The 22,846-nt window shown below is 38.3% G+C and overlaps 1 protein-coding gene across 1 annotated transcript in view; it reads left to right on the top strand.

The window, feature by feature from the left end:
• The window catches only part of LOC120308556 (pleiotrophin-like), a 78,645-nt gene that overhangs the window by 9,545 nt on the left and 46,254 nt on the right, over positions 1-22,846 (top strand). The window contains exon 2 of the mRNA XM_039344768.1: positions 6,652-6,694. Coding sequence (XP_039200702.1) covers positions 6,678-6,694 — 17 coding nt within the window. The 5' untranslated portion in view covers positions 6,652-6,677. The remainder of the gene's footprint in view (positions 1-6,651; positions 6,695-22,846) is intronic.

Here is a 22,846-nt window from a genome sequence, read left to right as displayed (position 1 = left end):
CAGCTCTGGTAGCTAATTTTTTGTTGCCCGGGCCCAGAATGAACTTCCGGAAGCAGCATCCATACAGAGAACTGGTTGTTCACATATTTGAATCCCACCACTGGGGTTGATGGATCTCCCCAAAATTATTTACTATTCATTTCTAAAATTCCAACAGTTGCACTCGTCCTGTGGTCACAGGATCGATTATGGGCACTTGTCAACCAGCTCCTATATATAGCCATTTGCAGCCTCCCACAGTCATGTGCCTATGATTTTCAGCATATGTATTTTTTTGCTATTTGCCTGTATTTATTTCCAATTTCTGGCAAAAAACACCTCTTGGAGAAAACAGGTTTGTTTAACAATCACAGTGTTAGCTTAATGATTGTCACAAAAGAGGTCATAAAGTTGGGTGCAGTCATGTGGTGATCTGCATAACAACCACCATGGCATATAACCGTAATTCCTGGGTTAATGATGGCCATAAGTTGAGGACTACTATATTATGGTTAATGCTTTACATTCAAAGGCCACGGTTATGGAACTGGGATCTCATGGCTGTTCTCTGTTGCAAACAGGTGTTGTCAGCAGGAATACCCCCATGGCTATTTGGTACCATTTTGGTTTAGAATATAGCCTGCTACACATTCCTACTATGTGTCTGTTGAGGGAGAAAGTGCTTTGAGTTCAGTGAGGGTTCCTTTCTCCTCAGTAGGGATTGAATCTAATTCTAGGTAATTATATCTGAAATAAGACTAAGAGCCTTCTGACATGGCATCACCAGAGCCGTGGTGGCATAGTGATTAGAATGCAATATTGTAGGCTAACTCTGCCAACTGTTCAACTGCCAGCAGTTCGATCCTAACCAGCTCAAAGTTGACTCAGCCTTCCATCCTTCTGAGGTCAGCCAAATGAGGACCCAGATTGTTGGGGGCAATAGGTTGACTCTGTAAACCACTTAGAGGGGGCTGTAAAGTAGTATGAAGAGGTATATAGGTTTAAGAACTATTGCGATTGCTAGTTCCCCTGCCTCATTCTAGTCTGAGGCTGATAACTTCCCCCCTGTTGATCTTAGAATGCTGAAAACATGTGGAAAACCTAGTAAGCTAATTGCTGCTTTCTCAAGTGACCAATGAATGCCTGAAAAATATGACATTCAATCTGCTATGACTGACCCCACAAATATATCCTTCACTTTCATTACAAATAAAACGCAATACAGGTAACTTCTCATTTAGCAGCCACAACTTGATTGCTAAGTAAAGTGGTTGCTAAATGAGATCACAATGGTACTGATGATCTTACTTTAGTTTTCCTTTGCTTTACTGATCTGCAAAGGTCATCAATGCAAGGAGTGGTCACAAAGTTACTTTTTCATCATTGTTGTAACTGCAAATAGTCACTAAATGAGGACTACTTATAAATCCTGCCATCCCTTTTCTTCGTATTTTCGGCACATGTAGTTGGTTGTGAAAAAAGAAAAGGAAAAAGGAAAATCTGGGTATTGGTAATGGGTTGAAGCTGCTTTCCTATCAAGCCCTCATTCATTCTGTATTAAGAATCTCATTGGGAGTTCCACATGTAGAATGATATCATGTCATCCATTTGCAACCAGCTGCTTGCCCAATGTTTTAATCAATATGCAGTTCCCAATCACTAAATAAAAATAGGTTTTAGGTTGCAGAAACTACAACTCACTGTAGCAGCTGTTCCACACTGAGCCACTACTGAAATAACTAAAATATCATTACTGGACCTTGCACAAATGAGGAAAAGAAAGAAAAAACCAGAACCGTACAAATAGTCTGGCATTTTGCATACCTCTTTCTCCCCTGGCCAAGAGAAGGAGAAATGGACAGAATTCTGGTCACTTTCACCCCCACAATTCAGCTTTCCCCTTAAAGGACCTGGTAAAGTCCCAAAGGTGCTTTTCAAAAGGCAACTGAGCTTTCTTTGTTTTTTTCTTTGAAAACGTTTCGCTTCTCACCCAAGAAGCTTCTTCAGTTCTCCAGGAATTGGAACGCTCCAACCAATGGGGATATAGATTGAGCACACTGGCTGCAGAGCTTCACTGGTGCAGTGCAGGTGTTCTGCAGTTGAGACAGAACTGAATCAGCTCACTGGCTGCTCTCACCAATATAGATCCATAACCACTTTTGAATTGGCACAAAATCACCAAGTACCCAGCGGGTGGGTAGGTGGGGGAAATCCTTTCCACTCAATAATGCTTACTTCTCACTGATAAAACCTTAGGATCTGAGGAATTAGAAGCTACTTTTAAACTGGTTTTATTGGAGCACCATTTGAGAGGGGTGAGTGAGGGTGGTATCCTTTAGTTTTGTAGATGCGACAGCTCTAAGCATGACTTCGATTTTAAAACTTTCACTTTGCATTCTAAACAAGGAAAAGCAGTTATAACCTTTAATATTTGCCTGAATTATGGATGGAGAAGAAATTTACTATGGGTTTCTATGAAGTAGATTTACAGATTTTATTAAAAAGGGGCCCTTCCTGGCACTGAATAGACTGCAAACATTCTTTTTGCCAAAGTAGTGCACAAAATCCCATTTATTCACTCAGATCCATTTGAAAAGGGATGGGAAGGAAGGGTGGTTATGTCTGGGAAAAAGAAAGAAAGAAAGAAAGCTTATGTTGAGAAAATTCTGTATGACACTATGTGTGTTCTGTCTTCCTCCCACTTTGCAATACATGGTCAATTTCTCTAGGTTCTTCCCCCATGTATTAATGGGAAATTGCAAAGAAAATAGACATAAATATTTTAAAACATATTTTTAAAGAAGTGATTAACTGTCTTGCAAATGATTACAATAAAATGGAAATTTTTACTGATCTGTGAATCCCTAATCCGAACCAGAGTGTGAAAAAATGCCAATGTCAGTGCCACAGCTAACAATAAAGATTTCCATTACTGCATCCAACTAATGTTAGAAATGCACAGAAAATGGCATCCTTTTAAACATATTCATTCCTCAAACTTTGCCCTGCTGTACACATTTAACCTAAGGGGCAAATGTGTATGTGTTACAAAATGACTATGCAATTGCTAAAATATCACTATATTCAGATAAGTGGAAAATGAGGTTATTAAAGTTTCCTGAAAATTTCAGAAAAAAACATATAAGCCACTGTATGGTAGATTCACTTGTGTCCATTCTGGATTGTGTCTGGAGATTGGCTACATGTAGTTGCTGTTTGTAATTGTGCTAGAAACTGAGAAAATCACAGCTGTAGTTGTGGCATCTGCTATAGCGGCTTTGAACTATTCTTTGTCAGGACAAATGAATGAAAATTCACTGGAACTGTGTATGCTGCTCATATACACCATGTAATCACTGTCCTCTGTTGTGATGTTTGTTTCTATCTGGTGCTGCCAGACATTTTAACTGCCCTAGCTACTTGTTGCAGTCAACATTTTTAATCTGCAAGGGTACTTTTGCAAAATAAATAAATATGTACATGTCCTGAATGGGTTTTTTTTTTTTTGCAGCTTTATTTGTTCTGCCTTGGTATTTACTTCAACAGTTGCCAAATTTTGTAGTACTATGACTCCTTAAAATGATGAATGAATTTATGGACCCTTCTCCCAAATAGGCTAATTATTTCATTGGGATTAGGGCTGGATAAGAAATTAATGTATCCCTTTGAATGAGTAAATTTCAATCTATATTATTGCAGAGAGACTCCAAAATTGTGACACCAACTGATGCAGGTAAAGCAAAGAGAAAGTCATGAACAGTTTTTTGAAAAAACTGTGCCCTCCTCCCAAACATTATAACATTCTGGTTGGTCTTGATCCAATTTGAGAATTCCTTCATTACACATGAATTAAGCCATTTTCTGGATCTGCACAATCTACAGTATTTAATCTATAGACATAAAATTAATCCAGTTTAGGACCAAACTCAGCATGTGATATAAAGGCAGCTGCTAGGTTTGTAACTACTATAAATGCAATGTCAGTGGAACCAGCAAGTAATTCTTTTAAAGAAGGATGTTGCTTATGTGCACACAAGCAACATGCCTGCCTGTAAATACTATATTCATGCTGGAATCCAGTTGTAGATACTGGATATATGGATGAGTCCAAGCCCATGAAACTTCTTTGAAGTGAAATTCTGATGTGTGTTTCCTTTATAATCATGAGACAGATGCTGTTCTATGCTGAAAGAGTACTTGAGATCCATCAGTGTACAATATATTAAAATTTAGGGATTTAATTCTATGGCCATTAATACTACAATGGCACTGATCACATTCTTGGGGGGGGGGGGAGGAAAAATGTAGGTTAACATTAGATAAATTATTTTCTAAATTTTCTGAATTATAAACTCCCTAGAGTGTCCTAAGAACTTGGGGATCAAAATGCACTTCTCCCTTTTTCATTGAAACCAGCATCATAATACCTATTCTGTAACTTAGAGCCATAGAATGTAAGAGTTAAATTATTCTCATCAACTTTCTCCGTGTCTAGTGCAGGTATCTATTTCTACACATTCCCAACAGATGGTCACCCAATTTCCCTTAAGCACCTTCAGAGAACATCTCCTAAGACAGTGATGTTCCATTGTTGAAAATTGTTCTTCTGATGCCACCTTTCCTTTGTTGGGGAAGGATGGCGTATTTTGAAATATGAAAGACAAATCCTTTCTCTCCAGAAACGTGACGGTAGAATGAGTAAGTATCCCATCTGCTCAGTTCATAATCAATATTATCTTTTCCAATCTCTCAGCTTTTGAAAAAAATCATGATGTTTCCAATTTTCTCCTAAAATACTTGGGAAGCTTTGGGCTTTCCTGTAAGTCTTTTTCAGTATAGAAGCAGAGCTGATGAGAGATAAGGATGTCAGGAGAACTTTAGGTATTACTGAGTGTACATTAATGAAATTAGGTAGGACCTATTAAAAATAATTCCTATAGTTCTTATCAGTAAAGGAACATATTTTCTTATTTTTGCAAGGGTATCTTTGCTTGGAAAGGGCAAAACTGAAAAAGAAACTAGACACAAATAATGCAGATTATTATTATTATTGTTATTATTATTGTTATTGTTATTTGCTTATCCTGTAATAAAGCTGTAATTTTTCAAATCATCTGTACAGCACATTTATGAGCGAAACAGCCATAGCTCAATGAGTAAATATTTTGCACATTAAAAACCCCAAGTTCAGTTCCTTGTCTCTCCATAAAGAGATGGAGAAATAGCTGCTTGAATTCTGGAAAGTTGCTGTGGGCATTGGAGCAATGGTTAGTTGAGCCAATAAGCTGATTCAGTATTTCATTGTCTCCTGTTAACTTTGTCCATATTAATGCATACAAATCATGACAAGGAAAGGACCTCTTTCTGGAAAATGTTTTGAAGAAATGGGTCACAATTATTATATTTCTCACTTTCTCTAATTACACACACACACACACACACACACACACACACAGAGAGAGAGAGAGAGAGAGAGAGAGAGAGAGAGCGAGAGAGAGAGAGAGCAGTATTTTCTTTTTTTTTTTTTTTCCTTATTGAGTGTTTCATGTTCCCCAATGGCTTTCTACTCTCTGGATGACCACATTATTGGTATGCCAAAGGAACTTCCAATTCAGACAAACAAGCTATCATTAAACAGCAGCCTGACCAAGGAACCTCCAAGACACTCCACCAACTGCTTAAAAAAAAAGATCAAATCACACTCCCTTCCAGCACTGATGATATTACCTAGTTGGGTAATGAAATGTCTGCAGAAAACAAGAGCCACCAAGCTCCTCCTTGTTTCACTTCGCTATAAGTGGGAGGGAGGTAAAGCATAATCAGGCTATTAAGGTTCTGTTATTTAGCCTCTCTCAATGAACTCTAATTCTTGTCTTCCTATGGAATCTGTTCCCTGATCTGGTCTATTTTTAAGTGCTAAAGTGCTATAGAGTTATTTTTATGGAATACACATATTCTGTAGAAATCTGGCTATTTAATGTCAGACAGAATAGTCTCTATTTTGGGCTGAGGGGTTTATATGCAAGCAAACATGGGTTTTGATGGAAAGCAGGTGGCTTTTAAAAACTGATTTGGAGAACAATTTATTCTATTAAGCTTAGGGGAAGTCTGTCAGCAGCTGAAGAGAAATATACTATTAAGGATCTTTTGAAAACAGGAACAGAAATGACTGGTAATTTGTAGACGAATACACAACTGTTAAAAATTGTGCTAACTCGGAATCATCTTTTTCCTTGGGGTTCACCTTTTTACACCTTGGGTTCGAAGTACAGCAATCACAATCTGCATTGCTTTCTGGCTACAATTTCAGAGTAATAATCCTATAAAGCACTGAAAGAGGCACAATGAGTACGAACCTTCACCCAATTACATTCTCTATTCATTAAACTCTACTTCATACTGTGTTTTAAACTTTACCGTCTGTGCATTAGGCCTCACAACCTGCCCTCCTTTTTTAAAAAGCTGTCAGGATGTGGGGAAAAACCTTGATGCAGTTATCTATTTTAGCAGGAAGAAGCCTTGTACTTATTACCAGGAACCTACAGAGGTGTCCTGATTCGCTCCCGATAGCCTGGGTTACCTGACTGAGTTGTTTGTTTTCGATAGCTGTTTTCCCAGAGGTCACAACCGTATTCTTATCTGGTGTCTGAGCTCTCTCATTTTCATTAACAGGTTGGCTGGGTGCATCTGAGTCTGCAATGGGAATTACATCAAGGTGAGCAAAGCAAAGAAGCAACAAAATAAGAATAAAACCATGCTTTAGTCTCTCACCTCCAGACCATTAAATGTGCATTAATCTTTGTTCATGTTTTTATTTTTTTTTTTTTTTTAAAAAATAGTTCCCCTTTGGTCCTTCTTGCTACTTTTCTTCCTTTGCCTCTAAGGGCAATTAGTGGAAAACAGAGAAAATGTATTTCCTTTCCAAGAGAAAGAAGAGATTAAGTTTAGAAAATAGCTCTAATCAGATTCATATACAGGTAGTCCAGTGGTTCTCAACCTTTCTAATGCCACGACCCCATAATACAGTTCCCCATGTTGTGGTGACCCCCAACCACTTATACATCACCGGGTGCCAGGGGCGTGGCCAAAGAAAAGGGGAAAAAATGGCAGACAGCCTTGTTTGGCGACCCCCGTGAAATGGTCGTTTGACCTCAAATGGGGTCCCGACCCACAGGTTGAGAACCACTGAGGTAGTCATTGACTTACAATAGTTCATTTAGTGACTGTTCAAAATTACAATGGCATTGAAAAAAGTGACTTATGGCCATTTTTCACACTTACGACTGTTGCAGCATCCCTATGATCCTGTGATGAAAATTCAGATGCTTGGCAATTGACTCACACTTATGTCGATTGCAGTACCCCGGGGTCATGCGATCACCCTTTGCAATGTTCTGACAAGCAAATTCAAAGGGAAACAAGATTCATTTAACAACCGTGTTGCTAACTGAACAACTACAGTGATTCACTTAACAACTGTGGAAACAAAGGTTGTAAAATGAGGCACTAATAAATGTCTCACTTAGCAACAGAAATTTTGGGCTCAATTTTGGTTGTAAGTCGAGGACTGCCTGCATTTTGTTGATTTTTTTTTCCTTTAGAGTTCTCCAGAGACTGAAGTACAGACATCTTTCTTTACACAACTCCTTTCTGATTGAAGGAAGGGTGATCAGGGAACCTAATAGGTGTTAGAAAATGCCATTAATATAGAACAGAGAGCTAAGTATTCAGTTCTATAGCGCTTTACTTTCTCAATTGTCTATTACTGTTTCCCAAAGGAAGAGTTGAGAATTCTTGATAGAATTCCTTCTAGAGTTGATAGATCTGTTCATGGGACTGACAATTTTAGGTGGGCTAGCCACCCCAGTTACTACTACATTCCCCCCATCCCCCAAATTGGTTGAGCTGGTTCCATCTGTGTAGCGATATACCTATATCCTGATGACCTGGGTCCTAGAGGTTAAAAGATATGAAGAATGGTTGCAGGAATTGGGTAAAATCTAGTAAAAACAAGAACTAGGGATAACATGATAGCAACGTTCCAATATTTGAGGGGCTGCTTTATTTTCCAAAGCACCAGAAGGTAAGACAAGAAGCAAAGGATGGAAACTAACCAAGGAGAGAAGCAATCTAGAACTAAGGAGAGATTTCCTGACACTGGGAACAATCAAACAGCGGAACAGCTTGCCTTCAGCAGTTGTGGGTGTTTCAACACTGGAGGCTTTTAAGAAGAGACTGGACAGTCATTTGTCTGAAATGGTGTAGGATTTCGTGCTTGAACTCCAAGGTCCCTTCCAACTGATGTTCTACTGTATGTTCTCATTGCCATTTCTTTTTAAAATCTTAGCACATTGGATCAGAGAAGAGTAACATTACTTATCATACTACAATTGCTCATCACTATGGACTATAGCATTTTAAAAAAATATTTAATCAACTGTTACTCAGTTGATTAGCATATCAGAAAACTGATTCCACTAGAAGGTTAGAGCTATACTTGGTGAATATAGGCTCTAGTAACAGAAACTTATAAAAATGATTGTATTGTTCTCTCCACATTCTTATAATCCAGGGAACTGGAGAGTCTCTTCCAAATTATCTTGTTTCTTGGAACTTAAGGAATGTTCAGCCCTCTTTGCTTGTACAACAGCTCTTGCCTATTTCCTTCAAAGTCATCTTCCCAACTCTCAGTATTATTTCTGATGGAGTACAGGACAGTAATGGTAACAGTTTCTTTTTAACATTTCAAGCAATAGTTTTTGGAGTTGCATGATAATGGAATATTTGCTGGGCAGTGTGCTGCCACCAAACTTGGCTCAGCCTAATTAGTTGTTGATTCTATAATGCATGGGAGGAATGTGATTCATTATAATGACATTTGGTGTTGTTGGAAGTCTGAGGTTAAATTGGAGGCCTCCATACCATGGCTACTTTTTATGTCAACACAATGCATTTCCCAGATTGGTCAAAAATAATATGGAGAAGAGCCATATCCCAGGGCTGTCCAGGCAGTGGTGGGATTCAAATATGTGAACAACTGGTTCTCTGTGTGGATGCCACTTCCGAAAGTCCATTCTGGGCCTGGGCAACAAAAAATTAGCTATCGGTTCTGCTGAAGTGGTGAGAACTGGCTGAATCCCACCACTGTGTCTAGGCTTAAAACATTTGTAGTTTTCATGAAGCTAAACATTGTAATCTGTAAGTGGAGATGCCAGGCATCAAATCCTGATAGCAAGATTTTTTCTTTATTGCTGATCTTTAGCTTATACAGATTGGCCCAGTTTCCTTCTTATAAACTGGCCATAGGGCTCAAGCTTTTCTGGTGCAGAGTTTAATTGCCTACTAGCTGACTATTGGGAGTATTTGTCAAATGAGTGGTGTGCCTGGAAACCATTGGCTTTAGAACAAACCTGCCCTTTGGCTGTCCCTGTCTAGCCTGTGTGAGGTCACAGGGGCAGGAGATGAAGCCAAGTCAGGTCCAGCTCTGGCAGTCGCCATGCACTCCTTCAATTGGCTGGCAGCTGTTGGAGAATAGGGAGAGAAAGTGCTTTTCTGTGCCTGCACAGTGCTCACCCCTCATTTGGAGCAATCTGAAGAGTTGATGGGATGGAGTTTGAGGGCATCAGATCAATAAAGGAGAATATTTGTAGCTCAGGGTTGAAATGAGAAGTCCTTGGTGCTCTCTGAGCTTGGTTGTTTTCTTGCCGACATTTCATTACCAAAACTAGATAACACCATCAGTGCCAGTAAGGAGTGAAGTTTGCTCTCTGTTTATTTTCTAGTGGCTTGTCCTTTCAGTGTTGGTTCACTTCATCATTGTTCTTGATGAAGTAAACAATACACAATCAAGGACTTGCCAAACAAGCTAACAGTAAATGGCCCAAACAAAAAGCGTTCAAGACCAATCCCACCAACTGTCACTTTTTCTAAGGTTGTTGTAACTTTGAACAATTGTTAAATGAGCAATCATAAATTGAGATGCCTGTATATGTATATGTGTGTGTGTGTTTTTATACTTAAATAAGCAGTGTTTATGGGACAGTATCAAATGGTTCTATACTTCGTTATGTGTCTCACCTTCAGGTTAAGCTTTTCTTTTTCCTCCTCTGCAAAAACAAGATTTTTGTTTCTGGACAGTCTCTTCAGTCTCTGTACCCCGCACAGTCTGGTAGTACAGCAGGCCCACCAATTCTGTCCTGAGAGTTCCTTTTTCTTGGATGCTGTTAAAGAATTCCTTATGGCTTGTCAGCCTTCATTTACCTCTTTAGTCTTCACATTTGCTCCTAGGCCTCTTTTAAACCTCCAATTTGCATTCTTCTTGCCAAAGTTGCTCCTTTTCATTAACATCACTTGAGTTTGATATCCAATTTCATTTTATAAGGGGACTTTTTCTGCCTGCCTGCATAAGTTTTGATACTTATTCATACCAAAGATTTGATGTCAAGAGGCTTTCTGGTTACAAAGTATGTGCAGATTTCGTGACCGGGTTGGGGAGCTGTTTGAAAATCTCCATGGAAAGTTTAATCAGGGAGTTCTTTCTCTTGCTTTTAAACATAAAGATAGGACACGCTTCTTAAGAGTCTTCAGCAGTGCTGCAAGGAGTATTCCCAAACCACTCAAACCAAAGTAGATTTTTAAAACAGAAAATCCTAGAAAATCTTCATGACGGACAATAAAAAAATATAATACTAACAACTGCTGCAGTGACTGTGCACCAGGGTCAAGTGGAAGAGTCAGCCCTGTTTCAAAATTTTCTCTTTGTAAAGTGTAATTTGAATGAGCCATCGCAAAATGCTTGCATGAGATAGATGACTATGCAAATTGAATGAATGAATGAATATAATATGATGTGTTACATAAGGGTTTTATATTTTATATTATGAAAACTGGTTTCATGTACTGTAGTGACTCAAAGGGAATGTTACTTTTAACAATCCATTTATTTACAGCCTTGAAGTAGAAGTGTACCTCCTTTCAACTATTGTTCCTGATCTTGATTGGTATAAGTTACATATTTTTATGATAGTGGAAACTTCACCTGCACATCTTAACTTGGATGAGTATATTGTGAATTAACTATTCAAAATTTACAGGCCAAATTAAAGAGAAAGAAGGATAATAGGAAAAAGAAACTAATATTATCTAAACAGAAAATACCCTCCATACGTATTGAAGAACATAAGAACTCAGTCAAAAAAGAGGAACCAACTTCTTCTCTGGTCCAACACCTTAAAATCACAGGACATGAAATTGACTTTAAAAAGACCAGAACTATTGCCAGAACTGAACATTTTAATAACAGAATAATCAGAGAAGCCATCGAGATAGAAAAACGCCCACACAGCATGAACAAACAAGATGATACCTCCCGCCCACCAGCCATTTGGAAACCCACCCTTATTGACAAACGACTCCCTAACACAAAAAATGACACCAGACCCACACTCACAAAAACCACACAGGATTTCACCACCACACATCCACGCAAAAAGCAAACCCATAGCCACACCGATGATGAGGCACGACCACAAACCAGAAGCCAGACCACAGCTGCATCATTAGCCACTTTAAACCCCTCCAATCCATACATGAAGCAAACTGACACCCACCATGAAGATGAGGCACGACCACGAACGCGAAGCCAAAAAATAGCAATGCAGTTCACCATTTTAAACCCCCTGCAACTCAGACTAACCTGAGCACAACAAAGCCCCCACCCAAACAGAACACTCCCCCAGCCAATCAGAGCACAGCCAACCCCCCAGCCAATCAGAGCACAGCCAAGCTCCTAACCAATCAGAACACACCTCCATCCAATCAGAACACAGCCAAGCTCTCATCCAATCAGTTCATACCCCCACTGGCAGTTAAAAGGAGGAAACAGCTACAATCACACATTGCTCCTAGAAGCACGAAGCCGAAAGCACCAGCCTGAAGATGACGAATGAGACTTCATCGAAACGTCGCCAAGACACTTCCAATTTTATGTGGGAGAAAACCCGAATAACCAAAGACCTACATATATATATATATATATATATATATATATATATATATATATATATATATATATATATAATAACAGGCACTAGAATATAAGTGGTAGTGATCTAAATTCATTATGTGAATTTAAACAGATCTTTAGGAAAGTCACAGATGGATGTAAATGGACAAAACTGCATATATTCCAGAAGTTGAGAATATCACATTACTGGTATAAATCTCAGGAACTGATAATGATGTCTGACATATGCAATAGCATAGAAGAGATTTTTGATTGATTGATTGATTGACTAAATGCCATCAAATTGTTATTAATTCTTAACCACATATATAGATTTTCTCCATGATGATCTGCCCTTAACCTGGTCTTTCAAATCTTCCAGTGGTGCCCTGATTTGATCTGACTTTTTATTGTTACAGCATTATCAGTGTCCAAGGTAAATAATCGTTCTGTGCTATTTATGGCATTTTTTTCCTGTCTGACAATTGGGGAGAGCTGTCAATCAGGTGTGTTAACTATTTTAAGGGACAGAAAAGAATGTTTTCTCTGTCTACTTTGTTCATGACATGTATGACTTTATGTACTTCCTTAAATCTCCTTCAGTCACTTTTTTTTCCACTCTAAAGAATCCTAAACATTTTACCTTTTCTTTGTAAGGGAGGTATATGATACAGTTTTCCCAGCTATATTTTGTTTCATATATAAAACCATACATAAAATTCCAGTTGTACATGTATGATAAATTGATATAAAGCCAATATGCTGTTGTCAGTTTTATTTTGGTCTCTTTCTTACTGATCCCTAGCATAGCTTTACTTTTTCACAGCTGCTGTATACTGAGTTAAATCCTCACTGGACTATTCAGTCTGGCCCAGCCTCTTATCCTGGATAGTTGCAGCTCAGAACTCATCAGTGTATGTGGAAGTTGGGGATGTGTGTGCCCCACTCATTTACATATAGAACGTCAATGCTTATCTACATTAAAGATTAAAAGACCCACAATGTTCTTCAAGAACTCTGAATTTCAGAGATATATGGGAGATAGTAGCTGATCTATCAGGGAAGTTATTTCTGGTAGCATTGTTTGCATTAAAAAAAAAAATCCTTTTGTGAATTTCTCTTATAGCAATAGCACTTAGACTTATATACCATTTCATAGTGCTTTACAGCCCTCTCTAAGAGGTTTACAGAGTCAGCCTATTGCTTCCAACTATCTTGGCCCTCCTTTTACTGACCTTGGAAGGATGGAAGGCTGAGTCAACTTTGAGCTGGTCAGAATCGAACTCCTGGAGTGAGAAGTGAGTTAGTCTGAAGTACTATATTCTAACCACTGTGCCATATCTCTTATGTAGTATCTTATGTAATATCTTACCCATATTCAATATAAATGTTATTTTGACTGTTTTATACAGTAATCTATCTTGTGATGCTTGGATAATATTGCCTCCCCGAATCATGCTTCTCTATTTTCATTTAGTTTTATTCTAGCCTCATTGATGAGGATGACATGTTTTTGTTATCGTATATGACATGTATACTACTAATACAAAGAGGGATGCTGTTAGTGAACTCATGTTGCCCACCTCTCAAAGGAGTGCAGGAGTTACAAGTGTGAATTAGCAGGAGTCTACCAGTGATCTTCCCTCTGCTGGGCAAAACTACTCAGATTTCCTCATAGTTGGATGCTGGCTTTGTTGCAGATCCAGAGGTGGAGTTTTACTACTTGGGAACAGTTTGAACCTGCTGGACTTGAGGAAGTAGGGAGAGATCTTAGGACTGTGAGCTCAGCCACTTGCTCTTAGATTTCTGCCCCTCCTGGCTTGTTAAAGCCACCTGTGGATGTCATGTGAGTAGGTCCTAGCATAAGTTAATTCTTTGAATGAGGGGGCTGTTCTTTCATCCCTTAAGTAGGCTTTGGCTCACCTCCATCACTGAACTCTTTATACTGGACAATATCCATCCAGGATCCAACCTCCCTTCTGGAGGTATGTGGTGGTTGGGGAGTAGCTTGACAATCCAGGGAGAAGCTGATTATTTGGATCCCTTTCAGTCTGATTTCAGACCTAGGTAAGGAACAAAAACAGCACTGCTTGTGCTTTTCAGTGACCTCTGGTGTGTGTGGGGGGATGGTGTTGTTGCACCCATCCTGATCTTATTTGATCTCTTGGTTTCAATACCATTGACCCTGCTATCCTTCTGGATTGACTCAGAGAACTAAGGTAGGTGCCACAGTGTTGTGCTGGTTCTCCAGGGTCAATTCCAGTTAATGATGACTGGGGAGGAGAGATCCTGCCCTTAGCCTCACATATGTGAGGTGCTGCAGGGGTTAATGCTTTCTTCTCTCGTACGTTTGTGCAAAATGCAGTGGCACAAGCCATTATGTGTGTCCTGATAGAGCTCACATTACACCTCAGTTTGTTCCTGGATCCAATTCAAGCTGTTGGTGTTGACTCTTACATCCTACATGGTATAGGATCAAGATATTTGTGAGACTATCTCTTCCCAATTTCAGCTGCCCACTCCACCAGATCTAGTAGAATGGGCATGCTATGGGTTCTGTCTAAGGAGGTACATTTGGCTGGGCCTAGGTGGAAGGCCTTTTCTCTTGTGGGACTCCCATTGTGAAATCTTCTCTTCCCAGTGAAGAGGTTAATCTTATTGTTCCTGAGCTTTCATAGGTCCCTCAAGACCTGGCTATGTCAGCAGGCCTGGGAACCCCAGGGGATGGGTAAATTTGGGAGGTGACTCCATTATTACTGCTAGCTCTCTGTTTATTATTTTTATTTTCTTCTTCAGTTCTGCTTTTATAGTTCTTTATTTTTTAATAATTATTTAAATGATTTGTTGTTTTGTATTTATTGTTTTATTGGATTGTTATAGCTGCCCAGTCACTTTCTGTGAGAGGGGCAGGCAGATAAATTTGATCAATCAATAAATAAACAAACTATTTTCCCCAGGGTGATCTAGTCCTCTGTCTTCTATCTCTTTTACTAAGTTCCTTATTTTATTATTGCATTATATTGTATTATTGCTTTATTCCATATTTCTTGTAAATAAATTAGGCGGACCAGAAGGGAGTAGGAGATTTAAAGTAGAAGAGATTTGGAAAGAGGCCACATCTTCATTTCTGCTCAGTCTTTCCTGAAATGTTTTGAGTGCTCCAAATGCTCATTTGGGTTTATTATAAAATAACTCTCTTATGCAAACATTCTGAGATATTGGAAAGTAAACTAAAACATCAGGGAAATTAAAGGATTGCTGTTGGTGTTATTGGAAAAAAAAGCCCTCAGTTTTGACTGTGGATTATATTTTATCTTATTTCCTCATTAGTGTGTTTTCTTCTCAGATCATATAACTTCCTGCATGAAGTAATCTTTTCATCCTTCTCTCTGTTTCTTTCTCCTTTCCTTTCTCTTATGGCTTGCTTTTCCAGCAAATTTTTAACTGGGTCTCTTACTTTGTGATGAATGAGTTTCATTCATCTTTCTCTCTGGGGTTTTGTGAAAAGCTTTAGACTTCATTTGCTCCCATTTTTTTAGCCTGCTATTCATTTCCATGGCAACAGGAAAAGAAGGAGGTGGCAGAGTGGGTGGCAATGTGGCCAGAGGTCAAGAGTGGCCACTTTATGAATTAAACTTTGAATTCCATTAGACAGGGCACAATGTAACCTAGAGTAACTCTCTAAAAAAAGTGGCTGTCCAAAGAATCAAACTAAGATGGAGTAAGGAGAAGAAGAGTGGAAATAGATCAATGAGAAGGAATGCAAGTCCTCACTGTCTCTGTCAGGATTACATTTAGTGACTTAATAGAAGAGTGATTCATTGGTAGAATCATATTCCACGTTTCAGCAATCTCCTCCCAAGTTTGTTCATACCAGCAATGAACAATTCTTTTGACATTCCACAAACTACTGTGGTTGGTAATCAGGACAAAGACTGGGCTGCAACTTTAGAAAAACTGTGTGGGAATACGTAGAAGCTCTTGTCTATTTCTTCTTTCCTAAACTGAAATTGTGGAATGATGAAAAACCTAACAAACTCAAACTGGATAAATTTGCCCATCCTTGCATAGAAAAACTTGTCTTTCAGTTGTAGATTATTATTATTATTATTTGTTTAAAAAGCCCGACTCTTTCTCAAACACCAGCCTTTTCACTGGCACAGTGACCTATTTTCCTCACTGCAGAAGAACTGTTCACTCATTCACTAGCATCTCTCCCTCTCAGGGATAAAGAGGAAATATCTCCAACTTAATTGCTCTCTTTCTTAATTTAAAAAGTGTAATAGTTGTTCATGTGTCTTAGCCTGCTTCTTAGCTTTTTTGAAAAAAAAAATCATTCTAATGGAGAAGAGATAGTCTCCTAATTTACATTCCATCCTCATTTTAGGGCCTGGTAGAACAGTATTTATAGAAGAGAATATGTGTAGCTCAGGGTTGAACCATTGTGTCCTTGGTGCTCTCTGAGTTTGGCAGTTTTCTTGCAGATTTCTCCATACCAACCTAGGTAACATCAACAGTGCTAGAAGGTGGTGGGAATTTGCTTTTATTGAAATAGGTATCATGCCATTCTTTAGCCATGAGAACAGAGGATCCTTTGGGACAATATTCATCTTGATGAGCATTAGAAGCAGAAGTGGAAGATGGGCAACTCATCTGTAGCCCTTCTTCAGAAAGAAAACTTTTGCATTATGGCAATGTATAAAAAAACTCTTTTAAAAATATTTCTTGAATGTGGAATTATTCTCTCCAGGTTTTAGAAGATGATTACAGGTTTTTAATATTCCAAATTATGGTTTTATTCATGGGTGCTTTGATTAGCTGGCTCATGAATTAGAATTCATATAGGTAATCAACTCATATTTTGTTTTATGTGTGTTTAGAATGATTCATTATGTGAAGATTGCAAATGGGGGATGATGCACAATGTAATTTCCTAGCCCTTCATGCAATGGCTAAACTGTAGCCTGTATAACTCCAGTATTTCTTTGCGGTCTTTAAGACAACAGAGCACTATAAGTTAGAGTTGAGGATTTTAAAAGGATCCAGAGTTCTTTAACTCTCCCAGTTTTAACAGTACCTCTAATATCTATTTTGCTTAGCATGGATGTTGACTGTGTTTTTCTTAATCCTATTGTAGTTGGAAGTTATGGCATCTTCTGGTTGGAGATAGTTCCTTATGATGGAATTGAAAGAGATCTGCCAAAAGCAGGACATTGGACTGGAAAAAGAAATACAGGGGAACAATGTATCGTGATGTGGATATAACAAAAAAATATTGATTTATCGTGCATAGTTCAAGTTCAGGCTTTAAAAAAAAGGTTGTTTGTTAGATATATTTCATAGCTGAGAATTTCCCAGAAGCTCTTCTATGTTAAACAACAATAGTATAAAAGATAATTTTTAGATAACATTTTCAACTAATCTATAAATATTTAAAATGGTTTTAGAGAGAATATATAAAAGTGAATGGCTTGAATTATGGAACTAACCAATGAATATGAACTTGAAGTTTGGCTATTTGAATGTGATAAGAACAATGCATGATAGAAATAAGGCACTGGGAGGATAAATAGCAAATTTAACAAAATGGAGTAAGACAACCATGTGTGGCGATTATTTAATGCATTGATGGATAAATGTATAAGGAACTTACGGTAACAATTGAAATGTATCAGTTGTACACACATATTGAAGATAGATGTGTTGAACCTTATTGGTAAATATGTGTATACTTCCTTATGAAGATGACAGCATGTTGCTGGCCGAGAACTTGAATGTTATATTTAATGATGCCACAGGGAGCGTGCACCTGAGAATTAATGTATCAAAGTCCAAGGTAATTGTGTTTGACAAGGCAAATGGACTGAATGATTGCAAGTTATAAATAAATGGAGAAAAAAAAATGGAGCAGGTAAATGAATTTGTATATCTTGGTAGAATGTTTACTGAAATGGGAAAATAGATGGAGAGACCTTAAGATCTGCAAATGCTGATAGTGAAATAGTTGGCAGCACCAGGTCTGTTGGAGAAATGAATGGATTTCAAAAGCTATGAAGACGGCTGTGCATAAGAGCCTGCTTCTGCCCACTGTGCTATGTGAAAGTCTTGGGCTGGGCTGAGAAAACATAAAAGTAAATGAAAATGCATTGAGATTGGGTACTTAAGAAATGCAATGTGGTTAAAAAAAGGCCAAGACCAAGAATGAATGGCTTTTAAGAAACGGATAAAATACAAATGTAAGTTATTAGGAGGAAAAAAAATAAATTAAAGTTGTTTGGTCAGGGAGACAGAGAGAGAAAATCAATGAGAATTGAATTGCAAAGCAGGTTTCTGCAGGATGAGTATGTGCAAAGGTTGAGAGGAAAGGGAAGGTTGAGAAAGTTAATAAAATCCTCCAAAAGAGGTGAGAATGTTACAAAATAATGTTTCAATAGTGGTGTGGAAGTGGTGACAGCAAGGATGCTTTTCAAGATAGAAAGTTATGGAGAAATATAGTGAATGGCATTAATATCAACTAGACTTAACTATAATTTCTTATTATTCCCGTTTGATATTATTTATTAAAGAAATTGATTACTATGGATAGATTTGATAACAATTTCTTACTTGGTTTCCATGCTTTGTGTAAAGCTAATTATCCTGAACATGTATAATGTTCGATGCCAGCATGAGTGGGGGGATGAATACACACACACACACACACACACACACACACACACACACACACACACACACGCCAGCCACTCAGATGGCCCGGTGGCCAACAGGCCATGGCCCACAGGTTGGGGAATCCCTGTTTTAGAGTATCCTGCCAGAATTCAGAGACTGGGCTTTATCTCACAAGGTCATTATTCTACATCTTACTTCTGCCTGCAGCTGAAGAACACCAATTCATATAGGCAATCAATTCATGCTTCATTTTTGCATGTTTAAAATGCATGTTTGCATGTACACACACACACACATATTACAAATTTGGATTTGTAATGTATCACAGTAGCAACTTGAGCCTGTTTAACGCCCCTAGTTTGGGGGGGCTGCAAGGCAAAAGTGATTATACTTAGAACTGCAGTATAGCAGTCAAAATACCGAGGTGCATTAATCAGACCGGTCTGTCCAGAAAAAAACTTTCTGTATGTGTGTGCGCCCTAGGAGACAAACATATGCTGCTACATAGGATTGAATTCTTAACTTTCTGAGTGGAAGGTGGGCATTTTTACCAGTAGGCCAGCACACTGCTCTCTCAAGTTAGAGGTGAGGATTTTATATCCCAAAGATGTATAACAGGATCCAGAGTTAGATCTTGAGCTAGCCGACATGATTCTGCAGAGCTGTTCCTCATGAGTAAACTGCAGGAATTGCTGCTTCACAGTTTGCCTATGGGTTGAGAGGCTGGGAGAATTTCTGTTCTATTATCCCAGTCTATTCTTTGACACAAATACATAGAGTTAATTTATTTGGTGGCCTTCCACTGACAGAAACAGATATCTTTTTATGTCTTTTCTGCTTTAATGTTTTCTGCTATAAGCCACCCAGAGTTGTTGGATATGAGATGGGTGGCAAATAAATTTTATAAATGAATGAATGAATGAATAAATAAATAAATAAAATATCTACTGAACAAGATTAACTACACCAAACATTTGTCCTTGTTTTGGTCCTTATCTATATATATTAACAAATTAATTAAATAAACTGTTGGCTTTCAAAAGAGGGCCAAACACAATAGATTTCATTTCCTCAGCACAAAGCTGTATGAATGTCCATGGTACCAGTCCTTGAAGATTTTGTTTGGATATGAGCAGCCTTCTTGAATTAGTGCCCACATCAAATTGCAATTAGTGTTCCTCAATATGGTGTAATGATGTAATTTCAGCTTCAGGGATTCCCAGCTATAATTTAGGGAGTTGCAGCTCCAAAGTCCACAAATTTGAAAGATGTTATGTTGGAGAGATTGCATCAGATTTTGCAAGGTTCTAAACATTGTCCTTAGCTTAAACAAATAAATGGATATATGCATTGGAACGTTACCTACATTAAAATAATTATTGCAAATGAAGGCAGAAAGGGAAGAAATTTGTGAAACCAACACAAATCAATGAAATACATCTATAATTTATAGCTCATGTCTTGAGACACATGTCTCTAGAGAGTTCACTTGCATATTTTTTTACAGGTTTCTGATATTCTTTTTTTCCACTATAAAAAAGCATTCAAGACAGCAGATAATGTAAATATTACAATAAAACAAATCCAAACAAAGTAAAACAAAAAAAGAGCAATAGGACAGATAATAAAAAAAGCAGAAACAGCATTTTAAAATATACTAATAAAAAAATCCATTCATGATGGATCCTTGGTGTTCTCTGAGCTTGGTTTTCTTGCAGCTGTTTCATTACCCAAACTAATTATGGTCTCATTTGATGCCACAGCCCTTTGCATACCCATAGACACAGAATTAGCCAAAGAACACATGACAATATTGCTTCATGGCCTAGCCAACCTAGCCAAATATACCAAGATTGAAATACTTAGAATCATGGATTTTAGTAACCTCTGCCTAACCACATATTTTCAATTCAATGGACAAATTTATCAACAAATGGAACCATTGATTTCAGGACTTATAGTATTGCAACACCAAGAACTACTAGCACTCTCATGCACGCAACCCAATACCTTCACCGTAATAATAATAAAAAACCAGCTAGAGAACACACACCATCAACATCTTCAAAGGAATTAAATTCATAAGGGAAGAAGAAAACAACATCTTGCTACCCTTCCTGGACATCCTCATCAACAAAGACAGTGATGGCAAACTAGAAACACAGGTCTATTGAAAAACCACCCATATCAACCAAGTAGTCCACTATCAAAGCAACAATCCAACCCCCCACAAGAGAAGCTGTGTAAGAACATTATTCAGATGAGCACAAATATACTGGAGCAATCCGGAACAACGGGAAAAGGAAACAGATCATCTATATAACATTTTCCAACAAAATGGATATCTATGCAAATGCATCCAAAAGTGCCCGATCACTTAACCCAATATAGCAGGGGACCCCAACCCCCAGTCAATGGACCAGTACCGGGCTGCGGCATGCCAGCAACCAGGTCACACAAACAAGCAAAGCCCAATCTGCAGGATGCAGGCAGCAGAGAAAACCACTCCCCCTCCAGTCTGCGAAAAAACCTCTGTCCCCGGAACCAGTCCCTGGTGCCCAAAAGGTTGGGGGATCTCTGCAATATAGCATAATTCAACACAAGCTGTAAAAAGGATAATACTGTCATACATCAAAAATATCTCAGAAACCACCAAAAGACTACTGCAACCACATTTTTTGAAGTTAGTTGCTCTCAAGTTAATAATAATTCCATAGATTGTATGGAAGTGTATGGAATAGTCTGTCTAAAACCTCCTTCCAATCAGGTTCATTGGATGATTTTTGAGTCTTGTGTTTTGCAAACGAAGAACTTTTCTCTGTCCATTTTTTGCCACACCATGCCTGATTCTATTTATGCTCCTCATTCCTGAATGACTCATTTATCTTTTAGCATTTTCTATGAGGAAGATGCTTGTGACAAGTGATCACTTTGTTTGCCCTTGTCTATCCTTTTTCCAACTCTGCTTAATTCTTCTGATGCAAATACATGGTATTCCAGATGGATATAAACCATAGATGTGTATGTGCATTTGAAACATGTAAAGACTTACAGGAAATAACTTGCAATTCCTGGAAACTTCCTGGTTGCCAATAAATCCGCTCTATAGTGGATGTAGTTTACTAGCATAAATTTTTGACTGGGTTTTGTATGTGCTCTTTATCCATTTGTACATAGTTCGACTATGTGCAAATTCAATTAAAGGACTTACTTAAAACAAAAAGCTGGCTTGGAAAGTTGGTCCATCCAATGATTACCACAAGCTGAATAAAATCTGCTCTGAGGCAAAATCAGGTGACCAACAATTGGCTTAATGAAGTACCTCTTGGCCTTTTCAGGTTGGTGAAGACACGTCACTCCTCTCCCATTTCTGATCAGGTTCCCCTCCCCCGATTTGGCTGTTGTCTTTTTAAAGAGCTGTTTATGGTGGCAGTGTTAGGCTGGTGACCTTTCAAAATTTGCTTCCAAATGATGCAGTTTTGAATTTATTTATTTATTTTATGAGACTTATATACCGCTTTAAGTGCAAGCACTCTCTAAGCGGTGTACACCAGTAAGCAATGTATATATATATTTACATTGCCCCCAACAATCTGGGTCCTCATTTTACCTACCCCGGAAGGATGGAAGGCTGAGTCAACCTTGAGCCGGTGAGATTTGAACCGCTGACCTGCTGAACACAGTCAGCTAAAGTGGCCTGCAGTACTGCACTCTAACTGCTGCGCCACCTCGGCTCTTGTATCTTGAATACATGTATCTTTGCTAACTTCATTCTAGCTACAAATAGTTCTGTGCCATAAATATATTTATCTATATGATGAGCACATATTGTCATTTTGGTAGAAGTGGCATATGGCGGCAACTGATAAATTTAAGCAGTGGCCTTGAAGAACAGCACCACAATGCTAGACTGCTCAGCTGACATGGCCATTGTTTCATTAATCCAAGATTGAAGTACTATAACAGTAAAACCACTCGATCCCCATCCTTGCTTCCTCACAGAGGAATCTGGTATGCATTTATTGCCTGTATTAAAAGATCGTGTAGAAAAATCCTGAATAGAATTTCTGCTTAAGACTCAACTATTTTTTTGTGCCTGTGATGTTTTTATAAACTTCATTCATTGCCAATTACAACTGAACACAAAAAAAAGGAGATCTCAGGAAGGTGACAACCTAGAGTCTTCATAAAGAT

Source organism: Crotalus tigris, unplaced genomic scaffold, assembly GCF_016545835.1.
Source record: "Crotalus tigris isolate CLP2741 ecotype Arizona unplaced genomic scaffold, ASM1654583v1 scf7180000017937.1871474, whole genome shotgun sequence".
Taxonomy (NCBI): domain Eukaryota; kingdom Metazoa; phylum Chordata; class Lepidosauria; order Squamata; family Viperidae; genus Crotalus; species Crotalus tigris.
The sequence above is the reverse complement of the archived record's forward strand: the minus strand, read 5'-3'. Positions and strand labels throughout refer to the sequence as shown.